We start from the raw sequence: 23,118 nt of genomic DNA, 5'->3' as shown, positions 1-23,118 counted from the left end.
GCTTGCCACACCACACAGGCTAGCTACTCGCCGGCTAACGACTAGCTTCAAGACACACTCGTTCACAACGCCTCAAGCCACTACCGAAAGGTAACACTACATATTGGAGCCGCTGCTGTGTTTTTGTTCTTGGGTTTGGAAAAGTTAACGGTTGGTGTAGCATTCCTTTCTATGTTGCGATGTGAAATCAATGCGCCCAAGAAAGAAGTTCCGGAAATGCTAAAAATGACCAAAGTACGGCAAAATGCTGTAAGTTAGTGACGTGTGATACCACTGATTATGTTTCCGACACCGAGTACAATTCAGGCTGTCGGCGATACCGATCCGATACTTTGCAAATTCAGCTATTATGTCTGATAAATCTTAAAAAGCAGTACATTTCATATCGTAGCATAAATAATACAAGACATTTAATTCATTTATTAATTAAATAAACTATTGATTTAAATACATTAATAATTGAATAATTAATTTAAATTATTTATTTTTAACCCTGATGTATATTGAGGTAGCGGGATTATTTACAATATAGCTAAGCTAATATACAACAAAGGAACAACAGAGGACTAAATCATAAAATATGTGAAAAATGTATTTTAAACAATCTAGAAAATAAGTAAAATAATAAAAACTTTAAAATACATGATTCATTATTAGGAACTACTTTAAGATGACAACTTTATTGACAATTCACACATGGCTCCGTTTATGATCGGTCAATATTTCAACAGACAAACATTACTTCAAATGGAAGAAGTATCGAAAGTACTGATATTTTGATTTGAGAATCAATTTCAGAGGATGAAGAGCTGGTATTGGAAGTATTGATATTTCAGAATCGATAGACACATCACTACTGTATTACGTTATCATTACTGTGCTACATGGTCACAGCATGTATATAAAAGGATAAAACACTGTTGGAGGTGTTTTAATAGCGGGCTTTGTCGGCGGAATAGGTGTGTCCCATTACGTGCATTAAGTAGCTGCCTCTTTTTAACTGTTTCATATGTTTCGAACAGAAAAGAGAAAGACGTTTGTTCATGTATCACATAAGGATTGTGGATGAATTCCAAAATAAGTGCACTTTTCCTTTGAAGACATTACACAGGCTGTAGAAAGTCATGGTGTATAACAAATGTTTCTGCAGCATTATATTATCAGCGACATGCTGACTCGGTGCACAAAACTAATAATAACATCAAATCGTAATAAATGATTGATACAATATAAATATGATACAATATAAATGTATTTTCTTTATGATTCCATTGATCGATTGTTTTTGACATTTTCTTAAGTAAAAATCACTGAATTTGAAACCCCAGATGAGGCCACATTGAGCGTGGCTTCTCGGCTTTGTGCGCCAACCCCGCCTACTGTCTGAGTGACACTGAGTTGGCTCATCGGGCCTGCCAGTTTCTGTTTTTCAGCGTGTCGCCAATATTATAATGTTGCAGAAACATTTATTATCCACCATGACTTTCTACAGCCTGTGTAATATCTTTGATGTAAGCGTCACATCACTATTCTTGCTAATCGGACAATAAAATACACAGAAATGTTGTACGTGGAGGTGCTTGCAGTACTCACTTCATGCTGAAGGGGCGTGTTTGAGCTGGAAGGTAATTGTCCCTGCAGTCCTTCCATAGAGAGGAAAAGCCAGCGTTTTTTTTTTTTTTTTTTTATCAGCACCAGCTGGAGGGGTGCAATTTTATTTTTCATCATCTGCCTCACCTGACTGCAGGTCATTGTCTGGAACGTATGAATTGGATTTACATTCTTATGAGAAAACTTGCCTCAGTTTTTGTATGTTTCAGTTTTTGTTGGACCTTTTCGAACAAATTACATACTATCAAAAAATGAGGTACCACTGTACTGTACTGTTAGTTTTCAATAAAGCAGGAAGACATGTAGGAATAGGAGGAGTCTAAATAGATGGAGGATATTGTAAAAGGCACATTTTAAAAAATCCCTCGTTCATTGCGGTTAATTGGTTCCAAACCCGACCGCGGTAAGTGAATTAGGATAGTAGGATTAAGTAGGATTAATACATGGAATACTGTCGTAGTTAGAGCATAGAAAACCTGTTGATGACTTTCTAAATATGTTTTTTTTTTTTTTTTTTACTATTAGAGACATGTAGACATGAAATAACACCCCTGTAACTACATTTACACTGCTATTATTTTTCGTCTACAACACATTGCTAATGCGCAGGCAACGGAATCACCGCAGGGTTTCTAACGGAGTGAGGAGGAAAGACAAAGTAACAAGCCAAAAACGTACTACTTCCACACAGAATTGGAGGAGAACGTCTTTTCACTCTATCATGTCGGACATGACATGGCTGGCAACATGTAGTGTGACGGTAATGAAATGTCATGTCTCGTCAATGTTTTGTGTCATTACTGACACCAGAATACTACATATAACTTGTATTTCAATATTTTTGACTAATAATGTGCCAAAGTCAACCATAAAACAGCGATAATTAATTAATTAAAACTGTGATAGTGAGGGAGTGAAATTAGAAACACGATTTTGCGAGGGACAATTGTAATACAGTACTAGTAATGTATTAACTCACCCATCTTCTTATTCGTATTATTTGTGCTCTTTCTGAACTGTTTCCACCGATTTGTTTCAACATTGTTTAACTGCCTTTCTAGAATGCTTAGTTTCATATTTTTTTAACATTTTGGATTATTTTGGTCCCATGCACGTGCATGTTTTATTTTTTTAACAAGTTGTCGTTTTTAACAAGTTAGTGAAGATGTTGATGACAATAAACTGCAAACAATTTGAAAATGATTGTGCCAATTCTTTTCTATGTTTAAAACTTGTGAATGCAGTGTCATGTTGTCTTGTTATCATTAAATATTATACTGATTCTCAAATGGCAGTACTAGGACCTCCGGAGGTAGCTGAAGGCACTCCAGGGGGTCATTGAGATTTGAAAATGTATACTGTATACACAGTGGATCGAAAAAGTATTCTAACCCTTCCAACTTTTCCCACATTTTGTCTCAGTACGACCACAAACATTTTGGGATTTTATGTGAAAGACCAACACAAAGTGGCACACACTTGTGAAGCAGAAGGGAAATGTTGCATCTATTTATTTATTTTTTTACAAATAAATTGTGGCGTGTAAAAGTATTCACCCCCTTTTCTCTGAGTGCAACCAATTGCCTTTAGAGGTTACCTGATGATTGCTGAATGATTAAATATTGACCTGTTGATTAAATAGAGTTCACCTGTGTGTAAACTAATCTCAGTATAAATTCAGGTGATCTGTGGCGACCGCAGACGTTTGTTAAGAGAATATTGGGGAGCAAACACCACAATGAAGTCCAAGGAACACACCAGCCATGTCAGGAATGAAGTCTGAAACAGTGTTAGGTTTATGGATAATTAAAGATAATTTACACATACTTCCTCAATAGTTGTGTACATAAACTGAGTACTGGTAATATGTAAATATAGCTACATAACGTTCATTAGGAGACACAGTATTAGCTGTATCACATCCAGCTAGCATTTGCTATCAAACATTACCGATATACAAGAATTGAAAATGATTACGCAAAAGACAATACAGCCGAAGTCAAGGCAACATATTACAAAGGTTTCAGCAATGGGCACATTTTCCATTTCATCATGAAATAATAGTTTAAGAAGCGGACGTGTAGAAAACACTGATTTCTGTAGTGGAGTTCATGACACGAAGCAAAGCCATCAAACAATACACTTTTTTTTCTACATAACTAGCCGCTACAACTGAACAGACAGCTTCTGTTATATATATAAGCATCTTACCACTGAGTTATCCGTAATCAGAATAATAAAGATGAAAGTTGCATCTTAGTGTATACCTTGAAACGCCACGGGGGAGCAAGAGCGAATCAGGAGGACAGCTTAATGTCAGCTGACTGATGTCAAACGACATCTACAAGTGACGTTTACGCGATCGACACAAACTACCTTGGCATCTACCTTTAGCTCGTGATCGACGAAATGGGCACCTTTGATTCAATCCATCAAGGAGTATCGAACAACTGGAAATCTACCAAGACACGGCCGTCCACCGAAACTTGTAGGCAGAACAAGGAGCTCTTATCCGAGACGCAGCCAAGAGGTCCATGGTGACTCGTAACAGTGACATCTAGCGACGCAAATGCGTCGTGTCTGCTCAATGAATGCGCATCCAGTACTACAAGTATATAGCAATACAAAATATAAATCAAAGCCTGTAGGCCAATGAGTACAGTCCAAGAGTTGTATTAATACAATTATGCCAATGCAAAGATTCCAATGTACTCTTTTTTGGACAAGGCTATAGTGGTATTAATACGACAGTACAATTGTGGTTGTAGGCTATTTGTAGTGTTGCAGGAGTGAATACTGGAAGATTGTAAACTAGAGGAGGAGGACAAGCTATTAGAAAGATTTCTCGGAACGGAAAAGTCAGCTGGCCAGGTCGAGTCTGTCACACTGCTGCTCCACGTTTTGCTGTATCTGGCACCACGTTCATCCAGTTATTTACCTGCTAAGCCTCTCCCATGGAAGGAGGTCAAGAGGAAAGGGACAAACAGAAGAGATCGAAGAGAAGACGAACAACAACTCTGGACGGTGTCTTGATTACTTCTCTCACCTTGTGGGGGACGCATAAAGGTAAGAAACAATTAGATGAAAGTGCATAACGTAAGAGAAAGTCCATAGACAGCACACTTCCATGTATTTGTGATCAACAGCATGTCCAAGGCAGTAGAAAGAACTTCTTCTACAATTTCTGCAGACTCCACCACAACAGATGGGTACATTTTAAACTTTTTAATTTTAAAATGAGCCCTTGAGCACTCACCAAGTTTGTTTCCATGTTTGGTCCTGCAAAAGCGGGCCAGCCTCATCTCAGGGGTCTCCATCAGGCTCGGTGTCTGAAACACCAAGGAAATCTTCCAAAAAGTCCAAGAAAAACACAGACAGCATGAACAAAGTCTACAATTCTGTGCTCAACAGTGTTTTTGGAGCTGTAAGTAGCCAACGTTCACATGATTTTTCACGACTATATGTAGTCAATTAGGTGCAGTATGTAGATTGATGATATTTTAAATGTTTTGAACTTGAGATGCTGAGTACAAATGTCAAATATCATAGTGAAGTCAAGCAGCACACTGGCTGATCCGTCTCAGCCTGCTGTATGTGCAGCATTAGCCGCTCGTTAGCTGGAGCTTAACGCCACACTTTGTTAGCGTCAGTGAAAGGTGACTTCTAAATGGCTTCATGTGTAAATCACATAAAATCTATGACAGAACCTGTAAAAATTTGACATTTAAAACGAAAAAAGGTTTTCAAAAGTATTGTCTTTCTTTCAACAGGACAGAGAATTGGCACAAGGTGAATTAGATGGTAAGTCTGGCTGGTCTAATGCAACTTACATGCATGAACAGTAAAATGAAACCTATCGGTGAAAGCTGAATATTGTAGAAAAGTTTGAGTGTGATTTGCATTTAAACTTAGTCCACTCAGGGTGGTTCCCCGCATCACAGCGGGATTAAAGTCAATGAATTAATCCACTCCTTGGACTGCTTCCAAGTGTTTTTTTCAATGCCTGAACCCTCTTACAGAGCTACAAGAGGCCTTCAAGGAATTTGACTACGACCAAGATGGCTACCTGAACTACAAGGATGTGGCTGAGTGCATGAGGACTATGGGATACATGCCCACAGAGATGGAGCTGCTGGAGATAGTGCAGCAGATCAAAATGAGGAGTGAGTTCACTCACATCAGGCGTGTCCAAAGTGCGACGTGGGGGCCATTTTCGGCCCGCAGCTTGTTTTTGATTGGCTCTTGGCATACTGTTAAAATGTAATCAATTTTTTATGAAATATTAGATATTAGACTAGTTGTCATTTATAACACAAAGCTAAGATGTGTCTGTTTTGTTCAGATAATGACGTACATTGGAATTTTAGCCTCTGTAATGTACACAATGTTTACAGTATTTTTAACAGATTTAGAGCTGTAAAACTGACAAGTTCATATTTTCCCCCTAAAGTGGGCGGGCTAATGGACTTTGAGGACTTTATTGAACTGATGGGACCCAGAATGATGGGGGAGACTGCAGACATGCTGGGACTCAAAGAGATCCAGTCAGCCTTCCTACAAGTGAGAATGACGGAAAATAATGCTCATTTTGCACATTTCTGAATTTGGTCATTGATTTCTATGCATTACCTACTGAGAATTGTATTTTATATAGATGATATTTGTAATGGAAACATCTTGGCCACATGGCTCTGTTTATGCAAAGTTTGACCTGGATGGAGATGGGAAGATTACGCAGGATGAAATGAAGGAGGCGATCAAGACCCTGCTAGGCGAGAAGCTGAAGAAAGGAGAGCTGGAGGAGATCCTCAAGGAGTTGGACATAAATGCAGACGGAAACATTGACTTTGAAGGTGAAAATAGGCTCACCCATGTGCATTTTCCTTTTATAAACTCACTGTTGTCATCTCTATGCTCCTCCTCAGAGTTCGTCATGATGCTCTCCATCCGCTAGTGTCCGCCAGCACTTCTGTAACCTCAACCATTGCACACACAGTAAATACTACATGTTGACTGCAACATCTCTTTGTAGTGAAAGATGCAATATATGGTGTGCCTAATTGTGAAGGAATGATAAACGGGGAAGAAATCAACTTGATGTGTAAAAAAAGTGCATGTTTTATTTTAATAAAGAAATTCAAACTGTCTTTCTCTGTTAACTTAAAAAAACATCTCACACAGAAATCGCTACCTCATTAGCTTTATTTAAAAACTCTTAATATCTTATGATATGCACATAGTGGTGGGATATAGCTTCAATAATAAATTAACTCCTGGTCCGTTAGTGCAGCTTAGAGCCTTGTCTACCACGTTTTAAACTTGAAGTAGAAAGTGCAACAACAACAAAATATGGTGTGTACTTTAAAAATCTACATGCTAGCTTTTATCATTCACCTTAAATAATACACGCATACTACTTGGAATGATATGCATAGCATGATTTACACAAGTAAAGGTCATTTGTGCACCAAATGTGTAGCTCACATTGGCAGGGTCATGTTAAAGGGGAGTGGGAGTTAAAGATGCTGCTTGAGATGTACGGTAAATAATTGTCACTGGATTGGTAACTCGAGCTGGACAGCTAAATAAGATGTTTCACTGTTGTTGTGGCACTGCAGTCACTTAAATCACATCCAAATATGGCCAGCAGGCAGGGGCCCACAATGTATTTTTTTTTTATCAATCCTCTTCTGTTCCATGCTCTTTCCTATCATCTTTCAGCCCCCTGAAACGTTTTAGTTGGATAAAGAATTTCCATTTCTATCCAAGCCTCTTTGTGTCTCGATCTAAGACTGCCCACAATGTTACTATACATCTACATGTCGGCAGCGAGCTCATCAGCAAAGTCTGCCATGATGTCATGCACCCAGATGTCTCTTTCTTCCTGTGAGGTGTCGACCAGGAAGACCGTCAACTTCCTGTCCCATGGGTTTGCGGCTTCCTGTGCGGCCTCCAGCTGGGCCACGAGGGGCTTCTTCTCCACGTGATTCCTGAAGACAATGGAGGCTTCCTCAGACCACTGCCTAGTCTTCACTCCTGCAGGTTGAGAGGTTTGTGAGGATAAAGCCAGCCACTATATTGACTTGGGTAAACAAGAGAGTGCCAGGGGGAGCTTAAGAAAAGGTCAAGTTTTGTCATTTTTAAACTCACCAGCCAGTTGAGCGGTGATTCCCTGGAAGGGCAGCTGTCTAAACTCCTTGTCAAGAACTCTGAGCTGTGTGCAGTTGACGAGCTCATGCTTACCGTAGTCCAACTCATACACAGAGACCAGCCCATTGGTGAGAACCCCCTTCACTAAAACCCGATACCAGCTGCAAAGAGGAGACGGTGGCTGAGCAGGTACATGTACGGAGAGCACAGCTGCTTCCGCCTGGCTTATTTAAAATGTACAGTGTATATTGTTTATACCCAAATAAAGCATTGCTTAACTCACTTGTTCTCCACCTTAGCAGCATATATCTGATTCTTCTCCACATTCAAAGGCGTTTTATCAGTTTGGTTATAAAAGAGGATCATCTCCCCCATCATCACCACCAGTTTGTACATATCCCTCCAGGGCTGCAGCACAAAGTGGCCTGGATGACACGCCACCGACACATATACATCTATGTTGTTTCCTGAGAGAGACACAAAAAGTCACCTCTCCGTTGAAATGAACTGCACAGGGAGCCTTTATGGTGATTATGACCTGCAGGGGGTAGCTCCAGCAGTGGTGGCAGCTGGAGAGAAGATGAGGAAGGTTGTGAAGTCTGAGATGGGCTGCTCGAGTTTGCGTTGCTGCCTCCACTGGGTCCTGACAGAACCCTTCTGAGATGAGGCTTGGCCACAACCGAAGTGGACTTTGGACTGCCGTTGGTGATGTCACTGTTGCTCGAAGTCTTGGTGGGTGCAGTGTGTGTGGAGAGCTTGATGGGACTGCTGGATAGGGAAAAAATGGAGGGGCTTTCAATTTTGTGAAAATGAGTGAGGAGAGGTTAAATGTGTGTGTGAGAAACCTGTGGCTTGTCAGGAAAACATCAGGTTGCTGTTTAAACAGGTCAGACTTGGCCATCTGATGGTTGAGACTACGGGCTGGGTCGTGGAAGTTCTTGTCAGTAAAGAGGTGAACGTAGACACACTGCTTGCTTTCGTCTACCTTGGCCACCTTCAGGTGAAAAGTCAGCGTGGGCAAAGGGGTTTATATGACGAACGAGAGACATAAGGACAACATGGGAGGCAGGGTTGCATCCATTACCTTCATGCTGCAGTCAGTGGTGTTGAGCACCTTCTCCCGAAGCCACTGGACAGTGTCTGGAGTCCAAGACCCGATGCTGACAGACAGGTCGGCCAGGCAACACTTGATGGCCTAAACAGAGGAGAAAATATTTGTGGCCATGTCAATTCCCTTCACTGTTTTATGGGCTTTTAACCAACCTGTGGTGGGATGGCCATGAGGTCACGGAGGAATTTCTGTGGGATCTCCCTGAGCTCAAACACCTCCACGGAAGCCTGGACTCCCACATCAATGAAGAGGATATCTAACACTCTGCTTCCATGTAGATTTGTAATCTAAACAGAAATAGTCAAGCATTAGGTACACATGCATTAGCACATTAATTGATGCAGCTCTCGTAATGGATCTCAGATTGTACCTATTGTTCTGGCTGTTGGGTGAATATTTGTTATACAGTCACAGACTGTCTCACCTCAATACGGGACCATTTCCCTTTGTATCGAGCCAGACATCCTTTGCCGCAAAATGGTCTGGATACCAAGAACTCTGACGTTACCTGGGAGAAATATTATATTACTGTTTATATTTTAATATATATTTTATTACACGTTATGTTAGGGGTGTCCAAAGTGTGGCCCGGGGGTCATTTGCGGCACGTGGCCTTTTTTTTATTGGCCCGCGGCACATTCCACAAACATAATTTAACAAGAACACTAACAGCAGCAAAAATGGAAAAATCCTGTCATTTTACAAGAATGAAGTAAAAAAAAAATGAAGAGAAAAAATTCGCAATTTTACAAGACTAAAGTTGTAATATCATGAGGAAAAATCATTTTAGTAGCATAAAGATGAAATATTAAAGAAAAATACTTTTTTAAACTCGCAATATTATGAAAACAAACAAAATGACAAAGTTGTACATTTTGGAAAATTTGGTTGCGAAAAAAGTTAATAATATAATATTATATATATATATATAAAATGTAATATTACGGGAATTATAGCTGAATTTCATAAGAATTATGAAAAGAAAATTTACAAAAACAAAATTGAAATAGTTGGAAAATTTTATACTTTTTAAAACAAATGTAATTAAGAGAAAAAAAAATCATGTTCTAACAAGAAAAAAGTCAACATTTTCCGGGAATAAGATCATAACATAATGAGGAAAAATTTTAACAGCATATAGTTGAAATAAGGATTTTTTTTTTTTAAGTCCAAATATTATGAGAAACAAACAAACAAAGCAAATTTTTGGGAAAATTTGCTTGGGGAAAAGTTATAATAATATGGGAATAAAGTCAAAATATTACAAATATAAAACTTGCAAAAATTATTTCAGAGTAAAGCTAAAATATTTGGGAAAAAAATGTAAAAATGGGGAAAAAAAGAGCAAAGACTAAAATTCATACTAGTAATACGCTTTTGATGCAGTATTTTCTTGAAATGTAAATGTATACACACACACACACACACACACACACACACATATATATAAAAATATTTACTTCTTAGCATATCTACGTGTTGCTTTACAAAATATAAGAGTGGCCCTCACTGGAAAACGTTTGGACACCCCCGCTTTATATTAAAGATGTAGTTATACACTAAGTACATTTTCTTGACAGGGACTCCACATCGCCAGATTTAAAACCTTGTTTACCTAAACACTGACGTAAAGCCTTAAAGGAGAGCAGAGGCACCATGCTGCTCACATCCTAAGTGGCTTGGCGATGCATCAAATCCAGATTATCAACCTAATCTCAATCTGTCCACTAATTTGAGACGGCACAGACACATTCACAAAAGGCTTCAGAGAGGCTGACATGTCAGTTTCATTGTGTTAACCATCACTGGAGATACAACAATGAACTGCAGATGCATGCATGCTACTATAAGCATGTTGTGAGGTAACATGGATTTATTTAAAAAATGGCAACAAGTGCCAGTCCCTTTATTTTAAAACATGTACACTACACATGTGACATAGCGGTAACCTGCGAGTGGAAGTATTTCTCAATATTCTCCAGGATTTCGTTGAGCTTGGCGAGGCCTCTGGAGGGAAGCTGACAATAGATTGTGCCGTCGGAGCAGACGCTGCTGATGGTCACATTCATGTAAGCACTGTTAACCTGAGGAATACACTCAATATAAGTCTAGTGTGCTGCAGACACGCATAAAACGCACCTCTTTCTACCTTTACCTGTAACGGACTGGTCAGGGTCTTATCCTGCAGGGCCTTCATGCAGGCTGCATTGATGTTGACATCGTCATCCTGCGATGTGTCATACAGGACTACCAGAGGGGTCTTCCCTCTCTCCAAGATCTCAGACAAAAGGATCCGGCCATTCGCCATCACCTCAAATTTCTTCAGCACAGCAGGCTCTTGGCAGAAAGGCTCCAGGCCTGGGCACACACGGTTGCATTATGGATGCAAATTATTCAAAAGCAAAGGTAGGGTGGAAAGAAAGTCTCACCTGCTAGTTTGCACTTGGTTGATTGGAAAGGGAGTTTGAAAAACTTCTCATGTAGCTCAAAAAGTTTGGCTTTGCTAATAACCTCTGAGAAGCCGTGGTCCACAAAGTACACCTATGAAGTCAAAGGCAGACCAAATTTATTAGCAATTCCGTTATGATATACCATATACTGAGGGCGGCACAAAAAAAGGAAAAAAATCAATTCATACTAACATGCGATCTAATTTTCTAAATGACAAATTTGACTTTTTTTTTTTTTTTACTGATGCTACATCACAAAAAAAATACTGGCACTTTACTGAAGAACTCACGCTGCACTATCGTTGGCATGATGGCCAACACAAGGCCAGTTGGCTCCACAGCCTTGGTTCTACCCGCTGACTGTGCAACCCAAGCGGCGAGCCTCAGTGGCTATCATTCATCATCTCGTGGGAGGAGGGATTGCATTATATAATTAACTTTACTTTTGACTTGTTTTTATTATGTGCATGAAAGTACTTTCGAGTGAGCGTGCATGCATGTTTTTTTTGTCAGCTGTCCTTCTGGGACCTCCCAAAAACTGCAGAAAGCCCATTGGAATAGACCATTATTAGACAATGATGAGTCCAATATTATTATTCATTCATTTTCTATGCTGCTTAATCCTCACTAGGGTCGCGGGGTATGCTGGAGCCTATCCCAGCTGACTTTGGGTGGGAGGCGGTGTCCAATAAGAGATATTATAATATTATGATATCATATAACAATTAGAAGATAACAATAATAAGATTATAATAATATTACATTAATATTATCATATTCATTATTTAAAAATAAACAAATTTAACATAAGCACGTAGCCCTGAACATGGGGTGTGAAAAAAAAAAATCATACAATCAAATGAATTCTAAATATTAAAAAAATCACAATTCCTATTTTTTGCAGAATTGTGCAGCCCTGCGTATAACTGGCATAAAAGTAGGATAGTTTACTTCACCAAATAGTGGTGGTCCTTGTTGACCACTCACCTTAACCTTATCTTCCATGTCCTCGCAGACCCGTGCCCTCAGAACTTCCTCCTCCTCCTCCGCCCTGACAGCCACAAGTTGGCCCAGGGATGGAGACGACAAACAAGTCAGTTTGCTCTTGTCTAGGTTGTAAAATTCCCTCATTTCATTCTCCATAGACTCCTGTGCCTGTGAGTAGCTCTCACCTATGTATCTATAAAAGAAGAGACATCTGTCAATCAGATCTGTCCAATCAGTTGTGGTTACAAAGCTCTCTCCTACCTGAGAAGGACTTCATTAGTGTTTGTGGCTTCCACCACCAACACAGAGGGATATTCCTCTTTCGGGATCTGCAGGGAAGGTACTGAGTGATCACAGACTCTCGTCTCAGCCTCCTGCTTCACCCTCTGCTCGTCCTCACTGGCCGACGAGCCTCTCCTGTTACAGCTCTCATCCTCTCCTCCACCTCCAGTGCTGCTCTTCCTGTACAGGATGGCCCTCTTTGGGTTGTCAGGCATGGGGTAGTCGATGGTGAAGATGTCGGAGAGGAGGTGAAGATTCTCGAGGACGTGTGCAGGCAATTTAATCTGATAAAAAGATGACAACATAAAGGGATTTACAGCTACAATTTCCCGCAAACCACTCTGTACAGTTTGTGCTGCTGACTTTATAGGTGTCCTGAAAGAGCTGGGGCAGCGCATGTGCCCACAGGCCGCTGGAATACTTCAGCAGCAGCTCCTCGAGCTTCAGCTTCAGCTCAGGGCTGAGGGTAGCAGGCGAAGAGGGAGGACTGGGGGACGACAAGTACCGGGATGGAGGAGGGTGAGAGCCTGAGCGCCTCAACTGGGGTCTCTGTTGGACAGGGGACTGCGAGGGTTTGTCTGCTGGGGAGCTGGAAGATGGGACACGGCCTGTAGTGGGGTTTGATTTGAGGATTAGTGAAGAAGGGGATGAGGTGGTCTGCTCCTTAGCGGGGTAGAGAAGCAGCTCTGATGGGTTACTGCTGCAAGTTCTCTCTACCTGGATGAAGAAATGGAACACACTGATAAGACAACCACTGTATTATGATTACTTTACGGCAGGGGTCAGGAACCTTTTTGGCTAAGAGAGCCATGAAAGCCACATATTTTAAAATGGATTTCATGCATTTTTAAGCAAGACCAACAATTTTAGAACATAATATGTCCCTGAATTTATTGTTTTTAATAATGTTGTTATACTGAAGCTAACCAATAACAAAATAAAATGCTTCTTACCATTAATGCGACTTCTGGTGCTGCATGATTTTGTACGTTACTCCGTATCTTTCTTTCTTTTCACCATCTTCTTCGTCAAAAGAGTTGGCTCTACAGAATTAGCTCACTGACTATTTGATTAAAAGAGGACCGTTTACTTCTTGACCTCTCAATGACCCGGGTAGGCTACCGCATTGTCCAGCAATAATCAAGTTTTGGTGTCTGACCCTGAAAATATTGGAAGGACAGCTGGCATTGGTTCTGGCCACCCGCACTGCGGTAGAAAAAATGCAGAAGAAAGTTTTATATTTTTATTATTATATTTATTTATTATTTTTATTATATTTTTACAAACTTAAATACAGCGTTCCCTCGCAGTTCACCTTTCGCGGCTTTGCTGTTTCACAGGGGTTTTTTGAGTTTTTTTTTTTTTGTAGTATTTAAGTATGAGCGAGGGGTGGAAATCTCTGGCCATCTCACGATTCGATGCAATTACGATTCCGAGGTCTGCGATGCGATGATAAAATATACAGTTTCTTTTTACTCACTGTGTACTACTTAAACAAAGCATATTTGTAATGATCCACAATTAAAATAAACATGAAACAGATTAATTTACTTCCATTATCTTTTAATAATTGGAAGGTTACATCTACCAACATATTTCGCATTGCACAGAACCAGCAGGAAAAGTAAAGTTCACCAGAAGCAGCATGTACAAAATTAACAAATGTCAGCGTATTCTGAGCAACCGACATAAAAAAATCTGCCATTATTCACAAAGTAATAGACTTCTAAATTCCAACTAAAATCTTGAGCATAGAATCTCTGACAAAATAATATTTTTGCTGTATAGCAAAGTCAAAAACAGCTTTCATGCAAAATACAGATTTCTGTACCAGCAGCTCTCATACAATAATAATGCTTGCAGACGTCAGTATATTATGAATAACCAAAAAACTAAGCTGCCCTTATTCACAATTGGTTTGCGTGGAAACGTGCTATGTGGTTTCTCATATTTGCCCATCCATTTTCCTCTGCTTATCCGGGTCAGGTCGCGGGGGCAGCAGTCTCAGTAGGGAAGCCCAGACTTCCTGGTACCCGACCACCTCCTCCAGCTCCACCGGGAGGACACCAAGGTGTTCCCACACCAGCTGTGAGACATAATCCCTCCAGCATGTCCTAGGTCTGCCCGGGGGCCTTGTACTGGCTGGGCACGCCCGGAACACCAGGGAGGTGTCCGGCAGGCATCCGGACAAGATGCCCGAGCCACCTCAACTGGCTCCTCTCGATGTGAAGGAGCAGCGGCTCTACTCTGAGCTCCTCACCCTGTCTCTTAGGGTGAGTCCAGCTACCCTACGGAGGAAACTAATTTCAGCCGCTTGTATCCACGATATCGTTCTTTCGGTCACAACCCAAAGCTCATGACCATAGGTGAGGGGGGGAACATAGATCGACCGGTAAATTGAGAGCTTTGCCTTCCGGCTCAGCTCTCTCTTCACCACGACGGTCAGGTACAGAGGCCGCATTACTGCAGACGCTGCACCGATCCGCCTATCAACCTCAAGCTCCAACCTTCCCTCACTCGTGAACAAGACCCCGAGATACTTGAACTCCTCCATCTGGGGCAGGACCTCATTCCCAACCCAGAGGGAGCAATCCACCCTTTTCCGACTGAGAACCATGTCCTCAGATTTGGAGGTGCTGAGTCTCATCCCAGAAGCTTCACACTCAAACCGCCCCAGTAAACGCTGAAGGTCACAGCCCGATGAGGACATCAGGACCACATCGTTTGCAAATAGCAGGGAGACGAGATCCTAAGACACTGAACTGCATCTAAGAATCGATTATTTTTCCCACCCCAAGTATGAACACGCATTGTATTATGCATCCTTATTGGCTAAGGGAGAAAACGGCCATTATCATCTGCGCCCTGATTGGCTGTAGACCATTGTCAATCAATCTCCTTTGTGCCGGACTGCTGTTTCCTGTTGTGTGTCCGCTAGCAAACATCTTACAGAGACTGTGAAGTCTGTATGCTCGCACGTTTTCTTCCCGACAAAACCCACAATGTCGACGACACGTTCTGCACCCTAAAGGCAGAGGAAGCCAACCATCGCACAAAAAGTTGGACTTCTGGACATGCTGAAGGAAGGTAGAAGTTACGCGGCTGTGGGGCGCCATTACGAATAAATGAATCTTCAGAACAAGGAGGAGGACAAGCAAAATAGGACAACAGCACCAATATGTTTTAACAAGGATACAAAAACGCTTCAGTGGAGCAGCGCCAGGACGAAGAGGCACGGTCAGAGGAGTGAAATATTTGTGAGTCACTTCATAATTTCTTGTGTCCAACCTCGTAGGTTGATCATTAAAATTAAAACGAAAGTTTGGATCTAGATAGTATTTGAACATGATAGAAATGTGAGAAAATATTAATGCCTGTCTGAGAAAAGCGTATTAAGTGTATGGTGAGGTGGAGACCAGCCTTGAAACGAATAATTGTAAAAAATTTAAGTTGGCTACTTTGCGGATTTCACTTATTGCGGGCTATTTTGGGAAGACGAGGGAAGACTGTAAATACATTTTATCGTGTTAAAAAAAAAAAAAGCCAAATGCAGTCATCAAAAGAGTCACATCTGTCTCCCCAGCCATAGGTTCCCTACCCCTGCTCCGTATTGCAAAACATACAGTGCATATGTGACATACAGTGCATATGTGCGTCCAGGTCTCTAGGTCTTTAATGGCCTCAGGAGGCAGGTCTTGTTTATAAAGCTCTTTGTAGATCTGAGGCAGTTTTGAGACCCAGAAACCATTGCTGTACTTGGCCAGGATATCCTTGATACATCTCTGGACCTGCTGAGGGTTGTAGACTTTTCCTTTGCATGAGCCCGAATTCTCATTTAAATGAGAGGGTGCTGGAGGATGTAGACACACAAAAACATGCAATTAGCACTCCAAGTACTTTAGTTTTCTATAGCCAGACACTCAAAGGATGGTTCACCGTTCCCATAAACAACACACTTAAGGCGAGAGATGATTGCTACTTTGCTCCCAAATTCACAATATAATCCTCTTTTATGCATAAACTACACTAAAAAGACTAACATGAAGAGTGCATCAGCATATTGCCAAAAAGCCTAACACAGGCTGGCCTCCTCACTATCAGGAAGTGTTACTCTAGTCTGCCGTTTACAATACATAACTCAATGCTATTTAAGTTTATTAGACGACCGTTTCCTTATGTCCCTAGTTTATTTAGTGACAGAAATTATCCTACTTACGGCTAATTTGTTGGGAATTTCTGGAAAGGTGAGCCTGTACCTCCTTCTGAAACCGAGATGGGAGTGTCATCCTCTTTTCTGACCTGCACAGAGGACCACATCATATTTGATATAGGACTCCACTGACTTACTGTAAATGGGTCTTTCAAAGGTGCTAGCCCTCCTTGGCTCCAAATGATACTTTTTTCCACCAAATAATATAAGAACATCACCACCTGCTAGCATATGTTACCAATAGTGGTTTGAGAGAACAAATAGCACGTTGAGAAAAAACGTACAAGAGAAAGCAGCCAACATAGCATTGGTGGAGTGATCTTTGAGTAAGAAAGTTTTTTAAGTTAAAAATGGATGCGATGGTTGCTATATTTCTGTTGAACCGGTGAGTAAAATTATTTTCCAGAACCTGTTTTCGTAGCATAACGTTATATTGTTTGTGATCTATACTATGGCTAAACAATCCTGTTGTGGATTCCACAAACAAATAAGTCTTTTCTGTTGTTGTGGAAAGATATACATCCGATGATAGCTAAACTTTGTCAAATTGCTATCATTAGCTGACAACAAGCATAACTAACTTTACCCTCATGCAGTTTGTTACAGCCTAAGTGCAATCAGCAATGACATGCATGTTCTTATGTCTTTCAATGTTTCTTATTTCTCTAACAACCTCATTGAGAAAGATGTTGTGGAATTGCATGGTTAGCATTGCATAGCATAGCCAAAACTGGCTAATAATGCTTCTGCCAACATTGTATGTTTCATATGTATTTATTTCTGGCTGTATAACTGCAAGTATTAGCTAAATGTCTGGCTGATGTACTACGTTTTGGTTGTTGCTTGATCACGTTACCTTCTCCTGCACGTGTGTGTGTTACGCTGGGCATGGCTTGCATGCTCGGAGCAGGAAGAGAAGGGGATATCGTACTACGTTCGAACATTTGTGCCCCTGTGCAGTACCTTAGCACGGCAGACAGCACCTTTAAGTTTGTCAAGCATCGCTACAATTGGCTCTGTATGAAATTCCAAATTTCTTATGGAGGAAAAAAATATTTTGGCCGGCATGCAGGATTACAGTGTAAACACAGTGACACTGTTTCAACTAAGAAACGTTTTAATATACAACTTATATACATTTACCTCTTCCTGTGGACACACACACATTGTGCTACAACAGGCCTGCTGTAGAGTGGAAGATCTAGAGGGATCCATTGAATGTGCTGATTCACTGTGTATTGGTTTAGATGTGTTAATCTACCAGAGAATAGAGGGGGATTAGGAAGGTCTGCACTCTGCCAGGTGTGTCCTGCCAACACACTGGGCTGGGACTGGGACCCCCACATTGTGCTGTCGAAGGCCACAAAGCCCACCGGACAGCCATGGTGACAGTGGGTGACATCAGTTGATAATGAATAAGCAAACTGAACACCGGATGAAGTTTATTCCAGGGATAAAACAACTAAGCGCCACATACACTGCAAGTTAATTTACCTGTGGGGTGTGTTCTGATTGGACATCTTTAGTGATTGCACCCCCGTTCTGCCCTCCGTCTGGCCATCCCTCACATCCCTTGATTGTCTTAAGTCTCCATATCCTGCACCTCGACTGCCACCTCCTCCTCCTCTGCCTCCACCCCGTCCACGGTGGCTTGGCTGCCTCAGAGAGTTTTGAGGTTTTGCTGCAGAAAGCACACATACAGACACAAACAGGACGCTGAGGCGAGGCAGTCTCTCAATGGAGGACATGTGTGTCATACATGTGACACCGTGGGTCAACACACGTCTGCTCCCACTCATACACTCCACACCCCCTTTTTTCACCTGTCAGGTTAAACACACACTTCATATACTCCTCTTCCAGTTCTCATTCTTTGTCAAAGTGAGGCTATTATCTCACAAATTACTTCAAGAGGCATGCATATGTACAATGACAGGAATTTAAAAAGGTTATATCATATAGGAAAGCATCACCTCACTGAATCAAGTTACAGTCCGAGGTCTTACTCTCCCTGAATATCAAAATCCCAAGCGCTGAAGCAAAAACGCTGAGGCTGATGCATGAATCAGCTGTTGTTGCTTAGCGCCGAATTCTCAGCTTCTGTTTGCTCGCTGTCACTGTCCCCCGGTGACTCCTCTCCTTTCATGTCATCGGTCCACCCCACACTCCACCATTCTGCTGCATTTCTCCCCACCCCAAGTCTTTTCCTGCTACAACGCCCCTCTCCCCACTGCCACCTCCTCAGAGTCTAAGAATATTCTGCTGAATCACACTCTCTAGTGGAGGCACTGCAAATGATCAGGCCCACAGAATGTGTCTGTATTGCTGCTGCACAGAGCAATGGAACACTGTTCAACCAATTTTAGTATCATGCGTGTTGGCTTACCATTAAGGACGAGCAGGGCGGCTGGCTTGACCCTCATCTGGGTGTTCACCAGGTGGGGTTGTCCAGTCTTCTTGGAGCCCCGCTGGCGAGCCATCACCTTGGCAATGTGCGCCATCTCTTTGTCCACTGAGGCAAAATACACTACCTGGAGACAAAGAAATTCAGATAACTTTAAGCATTGACTTCATACGGTCGATCAAGTGAAGGAGATCTTTCATGTTCAGTTTTCTAAATCTTATCTGTAACGGGATTAGTAACCTTGTACCTCTCCAGAGCGGCTGGGTTCCATGCGAATCACAGAAGGCATGCTTGCTAGCAGAGACTCCAGATGGTTGTGTCCCATCTGTTTATGTGGAATGTGTTCTCCGGTCAGCTCCTTGTACTCTGACTGAAGACGGGACAGCGACATTCCACCCTTGTTAGCTTGGAGGATGACTCTCAGCATTTTCTTTACCAGCTCGTAGTCTGACATCTTCAATAAAAAAAATAAATGCAGAAGGCAAGTTTTGTACAAATACTATGAAATATTTCAGTTTTATTTTGTTCTCCCAAACATGTGATACAGAGACATACTGCATTATGGTCTTAGAGAAAAGTGGCTGATTGGTTAGACGACTTTCATTTAAATACCTATCAGATTGCCAGTTGAAGCTATTTTTTGTAAAGGTTTATGTGTTGATGTAAAGAAAACACAGTTACTAGTCCTGAAATCACACATCCGGTAAGTCATGGGATGATGCAGACATTTTTGGTGAAATGCTGCAAAGTCAGTACATTCTTCGAGAAGACAAGCACTCAACTTTCCGTCAGTGGCTGCTGCCAAACCGCCATGCAAAGGAATTCACAATATGTTTTAAAGTACCAAACTATTATTCGCATAAAATGGTGACCTGATGTAAAAACACATTTGGTACTGGGGATTTATAATCACCCTGCCTGATGTGAAGACACCCCCTTGTGGTTAATATGACGGATAGTTTCGATCACTTGTTGATATTGAGGAAAAGAAGTGAAGGAATGACGTAACGAGTCACGCCCGACGAGCACTAAACTATTTGAATTACTTTTCCCCGGTCTTGTTTATTCGTGCGAGGACACCATCACCAACAGAGAGTCGCAAATATTTGAAAAGTGATTGTCTTGTTGACATTAAGTACTGGGACTATACCGGATCGTTAAATGATATCGAAATTACAAACGAGCAAGCTAACCAGGGAATGCTTGCGAAACACGAAAAACATAACTGTCCTTCAAAACAAACACCCGTATGAGCCACGTTTGCGTTTAAGTCAAGCCTGTTTCGCGCAACTTAACTTTATTTTGTAAGTCAAACAACGGAAGCTACATTTAAACTTCACTAACTTTGAAATACCGAGCTATCGGAGGCTATAAAGAGAAAACACAACCGAAACAACTTAAACAACGCAACGTTTCGTTGAAGTTCCCATAATAGTTAGAAAAAAATAAAAAGTGCTCTACCTTGCCCTCAAAATGCGAAGTTTGACAGGCCAGGTCCGGGATGGTGCAGTGCTGTCACCACCACAGGGTTTAGCGGCCGGATCTGTGGACGCGGTGTGTCAGGCTACCAGCCGGTGCAAGCACAGCCTCTCCGTTATCTGATTGGTCAGATCTGATTTGGATAAATACACGTCAATGAGTGCAGGACAAAACGCATCTCACGTTGACCCATGCATTATAGTGTTAATTTCAGAGAGCAAAATCATAATATAATACTTATTAAAGATTCGAGTGGTTATTCCGTATTTATTCAGCCTTCAACCAAAGCAAGAGAAAGCTATTTTAAAAATCGGATTAACTAGAACCAAATATATTTCAGTTGTTTTTATACGGACTTACAAAATGTCCTTTCTCACTAGAAAGACAATTTGTAGTACCGATTTTGGCTGACAGAGGGTGCTGTTGGAAATTGACCGCACCATTTCACCGGAAGTGACCTACCAAAGGAGACCGGAAAGCAGCAGAAAATCGAAGCCTTGTCAAAAAGTATAAACAATAGGATCCAGTTCAGTTTGCAGCAACAAATTGAGACACATTTGAAGATCGCGTTTTCTGACTGTGGTGAGTTGCAATGTTAAAGTACTACTCAATTTTAGTTTGAAGTGCTGTTATTGGTGTAAGCCTAATTGCCAGCGTTACCGCTAGCTGTGCTAATCTTAGCCACCCTTAACGTGTATGGGTGTTTCCCATGTGTTACTGTTTTACAGTATTATGTATTAGCAGATCCAGTCTTGCTTCAGCATGAATTAAGCCATCCATTAATAATTTTGATGAGCACAATGGCAGGTTAGGAACGTTGTGTCAAATGAAGGAATCTCGAATGGAAGCACATTGGCGTTCCTAAACAGCTTCATTTGACCTTTTAATAAGTATATTTGCATGGGAGGTACAAGTGCAACAGATCAAATATTGTCCTGCCTTTTCCCTGTTTAACTTGGTCATGGGTTGGGCGGATCGGTTCAAACATCGAAGGTATCGATACTAGTGTGGTGATATCGATATTTTCGCTTCTCTTCCACGGTATGTTTTTATCAAATATCTTAGTTCTTTCCTTTTATTTATCATATTGTTTCATTGTTTTCAGCTCATGTCTGGTGAGGCACTGACTCCTTTTGGAGTTTTTTTTTTAAATGTTAATACAGGTTGCTTATTAAGAAGATAACTAAAAAAAAACAAACATTGTTTTCAGAAACTTCTAAGGCCCATTTATTTATTTATTTAACTGAAAAACATCTGTGTTCCATCCATCCATTTTCTGTGAGAACATGCAGACTCCACACAGAGATGCCCAACGGAGATTCTAACCCAGATCTTCTCCTGACTGTGTGGGCAACATGCTAAACTAGGCCACCCTGCGGCCCTCTTATTATCTCTATATGAAATACATGCACACTCCTCCAAGAGAAGTTATGATACTTTGTTGTAAAAGTCTGATCACCTCCTGGTAAGGTTGGGTATTCTTGCATTCACTCAGCACAAGCATAAAAATATCTTGCATTTGGCTTTTTCTAAGTGTAGCTCTAACGGGCACTGCTGTTTGCGTATTTCAATAGGGTTTTTAAATAAGCTGGCTTTTTCTCTGTGCAAGGACGCAATTGACAAGCAAATTCCAGCTCACACATGCCTGACCCCTTCAGGATGCATCAGTACTGCGAGTGCCTCCCATATGACATTTAGGCCATGTCCTTGCAAAGAAGGATAGTTTCTAAAACGCACATTTGCCCTTCTCCAGTGTCAAAAAAAGTCTTCATCCACACAGTGGCGTTTGACAACAATTTCTGTCCACACGAATGCACAATCACAGGCTGTCATGCCCATGCCAAAGTAATGGTGGCGCTGCAGCCTTGGACTGTTAAGGCACTCAGAAGCGGCGATGACGTAATTTCTGTAGACAACACAATAACAAACATGGCGATTCCCCAGGAGAAGATACATGTGGCTTGCCAGCCAAGTAGTTTTACTTTTGAGTAGTTTATTTCACATTTGTCAGCAAAATTTATTGAATATAAAACTAAAAATGTAAGAAACAAGTTCTTTATTAAAATGTAGCAGGTGTTGATCACCACTACCATGCTGTGAAGTGTAGTTCATTTTATCGGTCAAGACACAACTCCATCTGCTGTGACACTATCATTGCTGAAATAATTCTGTGAGTCTGGCAAATTGTCCTTATTTAATTGCCTCCACGACAGTCGTGTAGCACAAAACAGGCATGTATAACAGGGAAGTTTTCAATGCGTGAGCGAAGCAGCTCAGTCAAACACAATCAATGTCCTTGCCATGCGAACATTCTCACGGCATTCTTTAAAGAAAAAAAAAAGACATGCTAGTGCAGTGATTACCAACCAAGGGTACGTGTACTCCTAGTGGTACGTGACCAAATCGCAAGGGGTACTTGGAAACATTTAATTTC

At 41.2% G+C, this 23,118-nt stretch overlaps 3 protein-coding genes across 10 annotated transcripts in view; 2 read left to right on the top strand and 1 right to left on the bottom strand.

Annotated features, from left to right (window-relative positions):
- The first annotated feature begins 4,510 nt into the window (after positions 1-4,510).
- LOC129167866 (calcium-binding protein 2-like) lies at positions 4,511-6,758 on the top strand. The gene is made up of 8 exons (XM_054752505.1): positions 4,511-4,677; positions 4,758-4,820; positions 4,900-5,035; positions 5,382-5,412; positions 5,631-5,774; positions 6,062-6,171; positions 6,317-6,464; positions 6,537-6,758. The coding sequence occupies exons 2-8, from the start codon at positions 4,759-4,761 to the stop codon at positions 6,563-6,565; spliced, it is 660 nt and encodes a 219-aa protein (XP_054608480.1). The 5' UTR covers positions 4,511-4,677; position 4,758; the 3' UTR covers positions 6,566-6,758.
- The window catches only part of tdrd7b (tudor domain containing 7 b), a 20,955-nt gene continuing 4,352 nt past the window's right edge, over positions 6,516-23,118 (bottom strand). For 2 of the 4 annotated variants that reach the window (XM_054752494.1, XM_054752493.1), the window contains exons 3-21: positions 19,453-19,659; positions 19,188-19,332; positions 18,296-18,482; positions 16,808-16,890; positions 16,233-16,441; positions 12,955-13,308; positions 12,571-12,875; positions 12,310-12,502; positions 11,302-11,413; positions 11,028-11,230; positions 10,822-10,956; positions 9,297-9,380; positions 9,025-9,159; positions 8,846-8,956; positions 8,607-8,755; positions 8,300-8,529; positions 8,045-8,228; positions 7,762-7,922; positions 6,517-7,647 (exon numbers count right to left, since the gene is read on the bottom strand). In XM_054752494.1, coding sequence (XP_054608469.1) covers positions 7,427-7,647; positions 7,762-7,922; positions 8,045-8,228; positions 8,300-8,529; positions 8,607-8,755; positions 8,846-8,956; positions 9,025-9,159; positions 9,297-9,380; positions 10,822-10,956; positions 11,028-11,230; positions 11,302-11,413; positions 12,310-12,502; positions 12,571-12,875; positions 12,955-13,308; positions 16,233-16,441; positions 16,808-16,890; positions 18,296-18,482; positions 19,188-19,332; positions 19,453-19,659 — 3,408 coding nt within the window. In that variant the 3' untranslated portion in view covers positions 6,517-7,426. Of the gene's footprint in view, positions 7,648-7,761; positions 7,923-8,044; positions 8,229-8,299; positions 8,530-8,606; positions 8,756-8,845; positions 8,957-9,024; positions 9,160-9,296; positions 9,381-10,821; positions 10,957-11,027; positions 11,231-11,301; positions 11,414-12,309; positions 12,503-12,570; positions 12,876-12,954; positions 13,309-16,232; positions 16,442-16,807; positions 16,891-18,295; positions 18,483-18,774; positions 18,938-19,187; positions 19,333-19,452; positions 19,660-20,666; positions 20,818-23,118 lie in introns of those variants that run through there. The other 2 variants (XM_054752495.1, XM_054752496.1) reach the window with 2 other exon arrangements.
- The window catches only part of LOC129167861 (dynactin subunit 1-like), a 15,394-nt gene continuing 13,410 nt past the window's right edge, over positions 21,135-23,118 (top strand). For all 5 annotated transcript variants that reach the window (XM_054752488.1, XM_054752487.1, XM_054752490.1 and 2 more), the window contains exon 1: positions 21,135-21,266. The gene's annotated coding sequence lies outside the window, so the exon portion shown is untranslated. The remainder of the gene's footprint in view (positions 21,267-23,118) is intronic.

This window comes from Dunckerocampus dactyliophorus, chromosome 15 (genome assembly GCF_027744805.1).
Source record: "Dunckerocampus dactyliophorus isolate RoL2022-P2 chromosome 15, RoL_Ddac_1.1, whole genome shotgun sequence".
Classification (NCBI taxonomy): Eukaryota; Metazoa; Chordata; class Actinopteri; order Syngnathiformes; family Syngnathidae; genus Dunckerocampus; species Dunckerocampus dactyliophorus.
The sequence above is the reverse complement of the archived record's forward strand: the minus strand, read 5'-3'. Positions and strand labels throughout refer to the sequence as shown.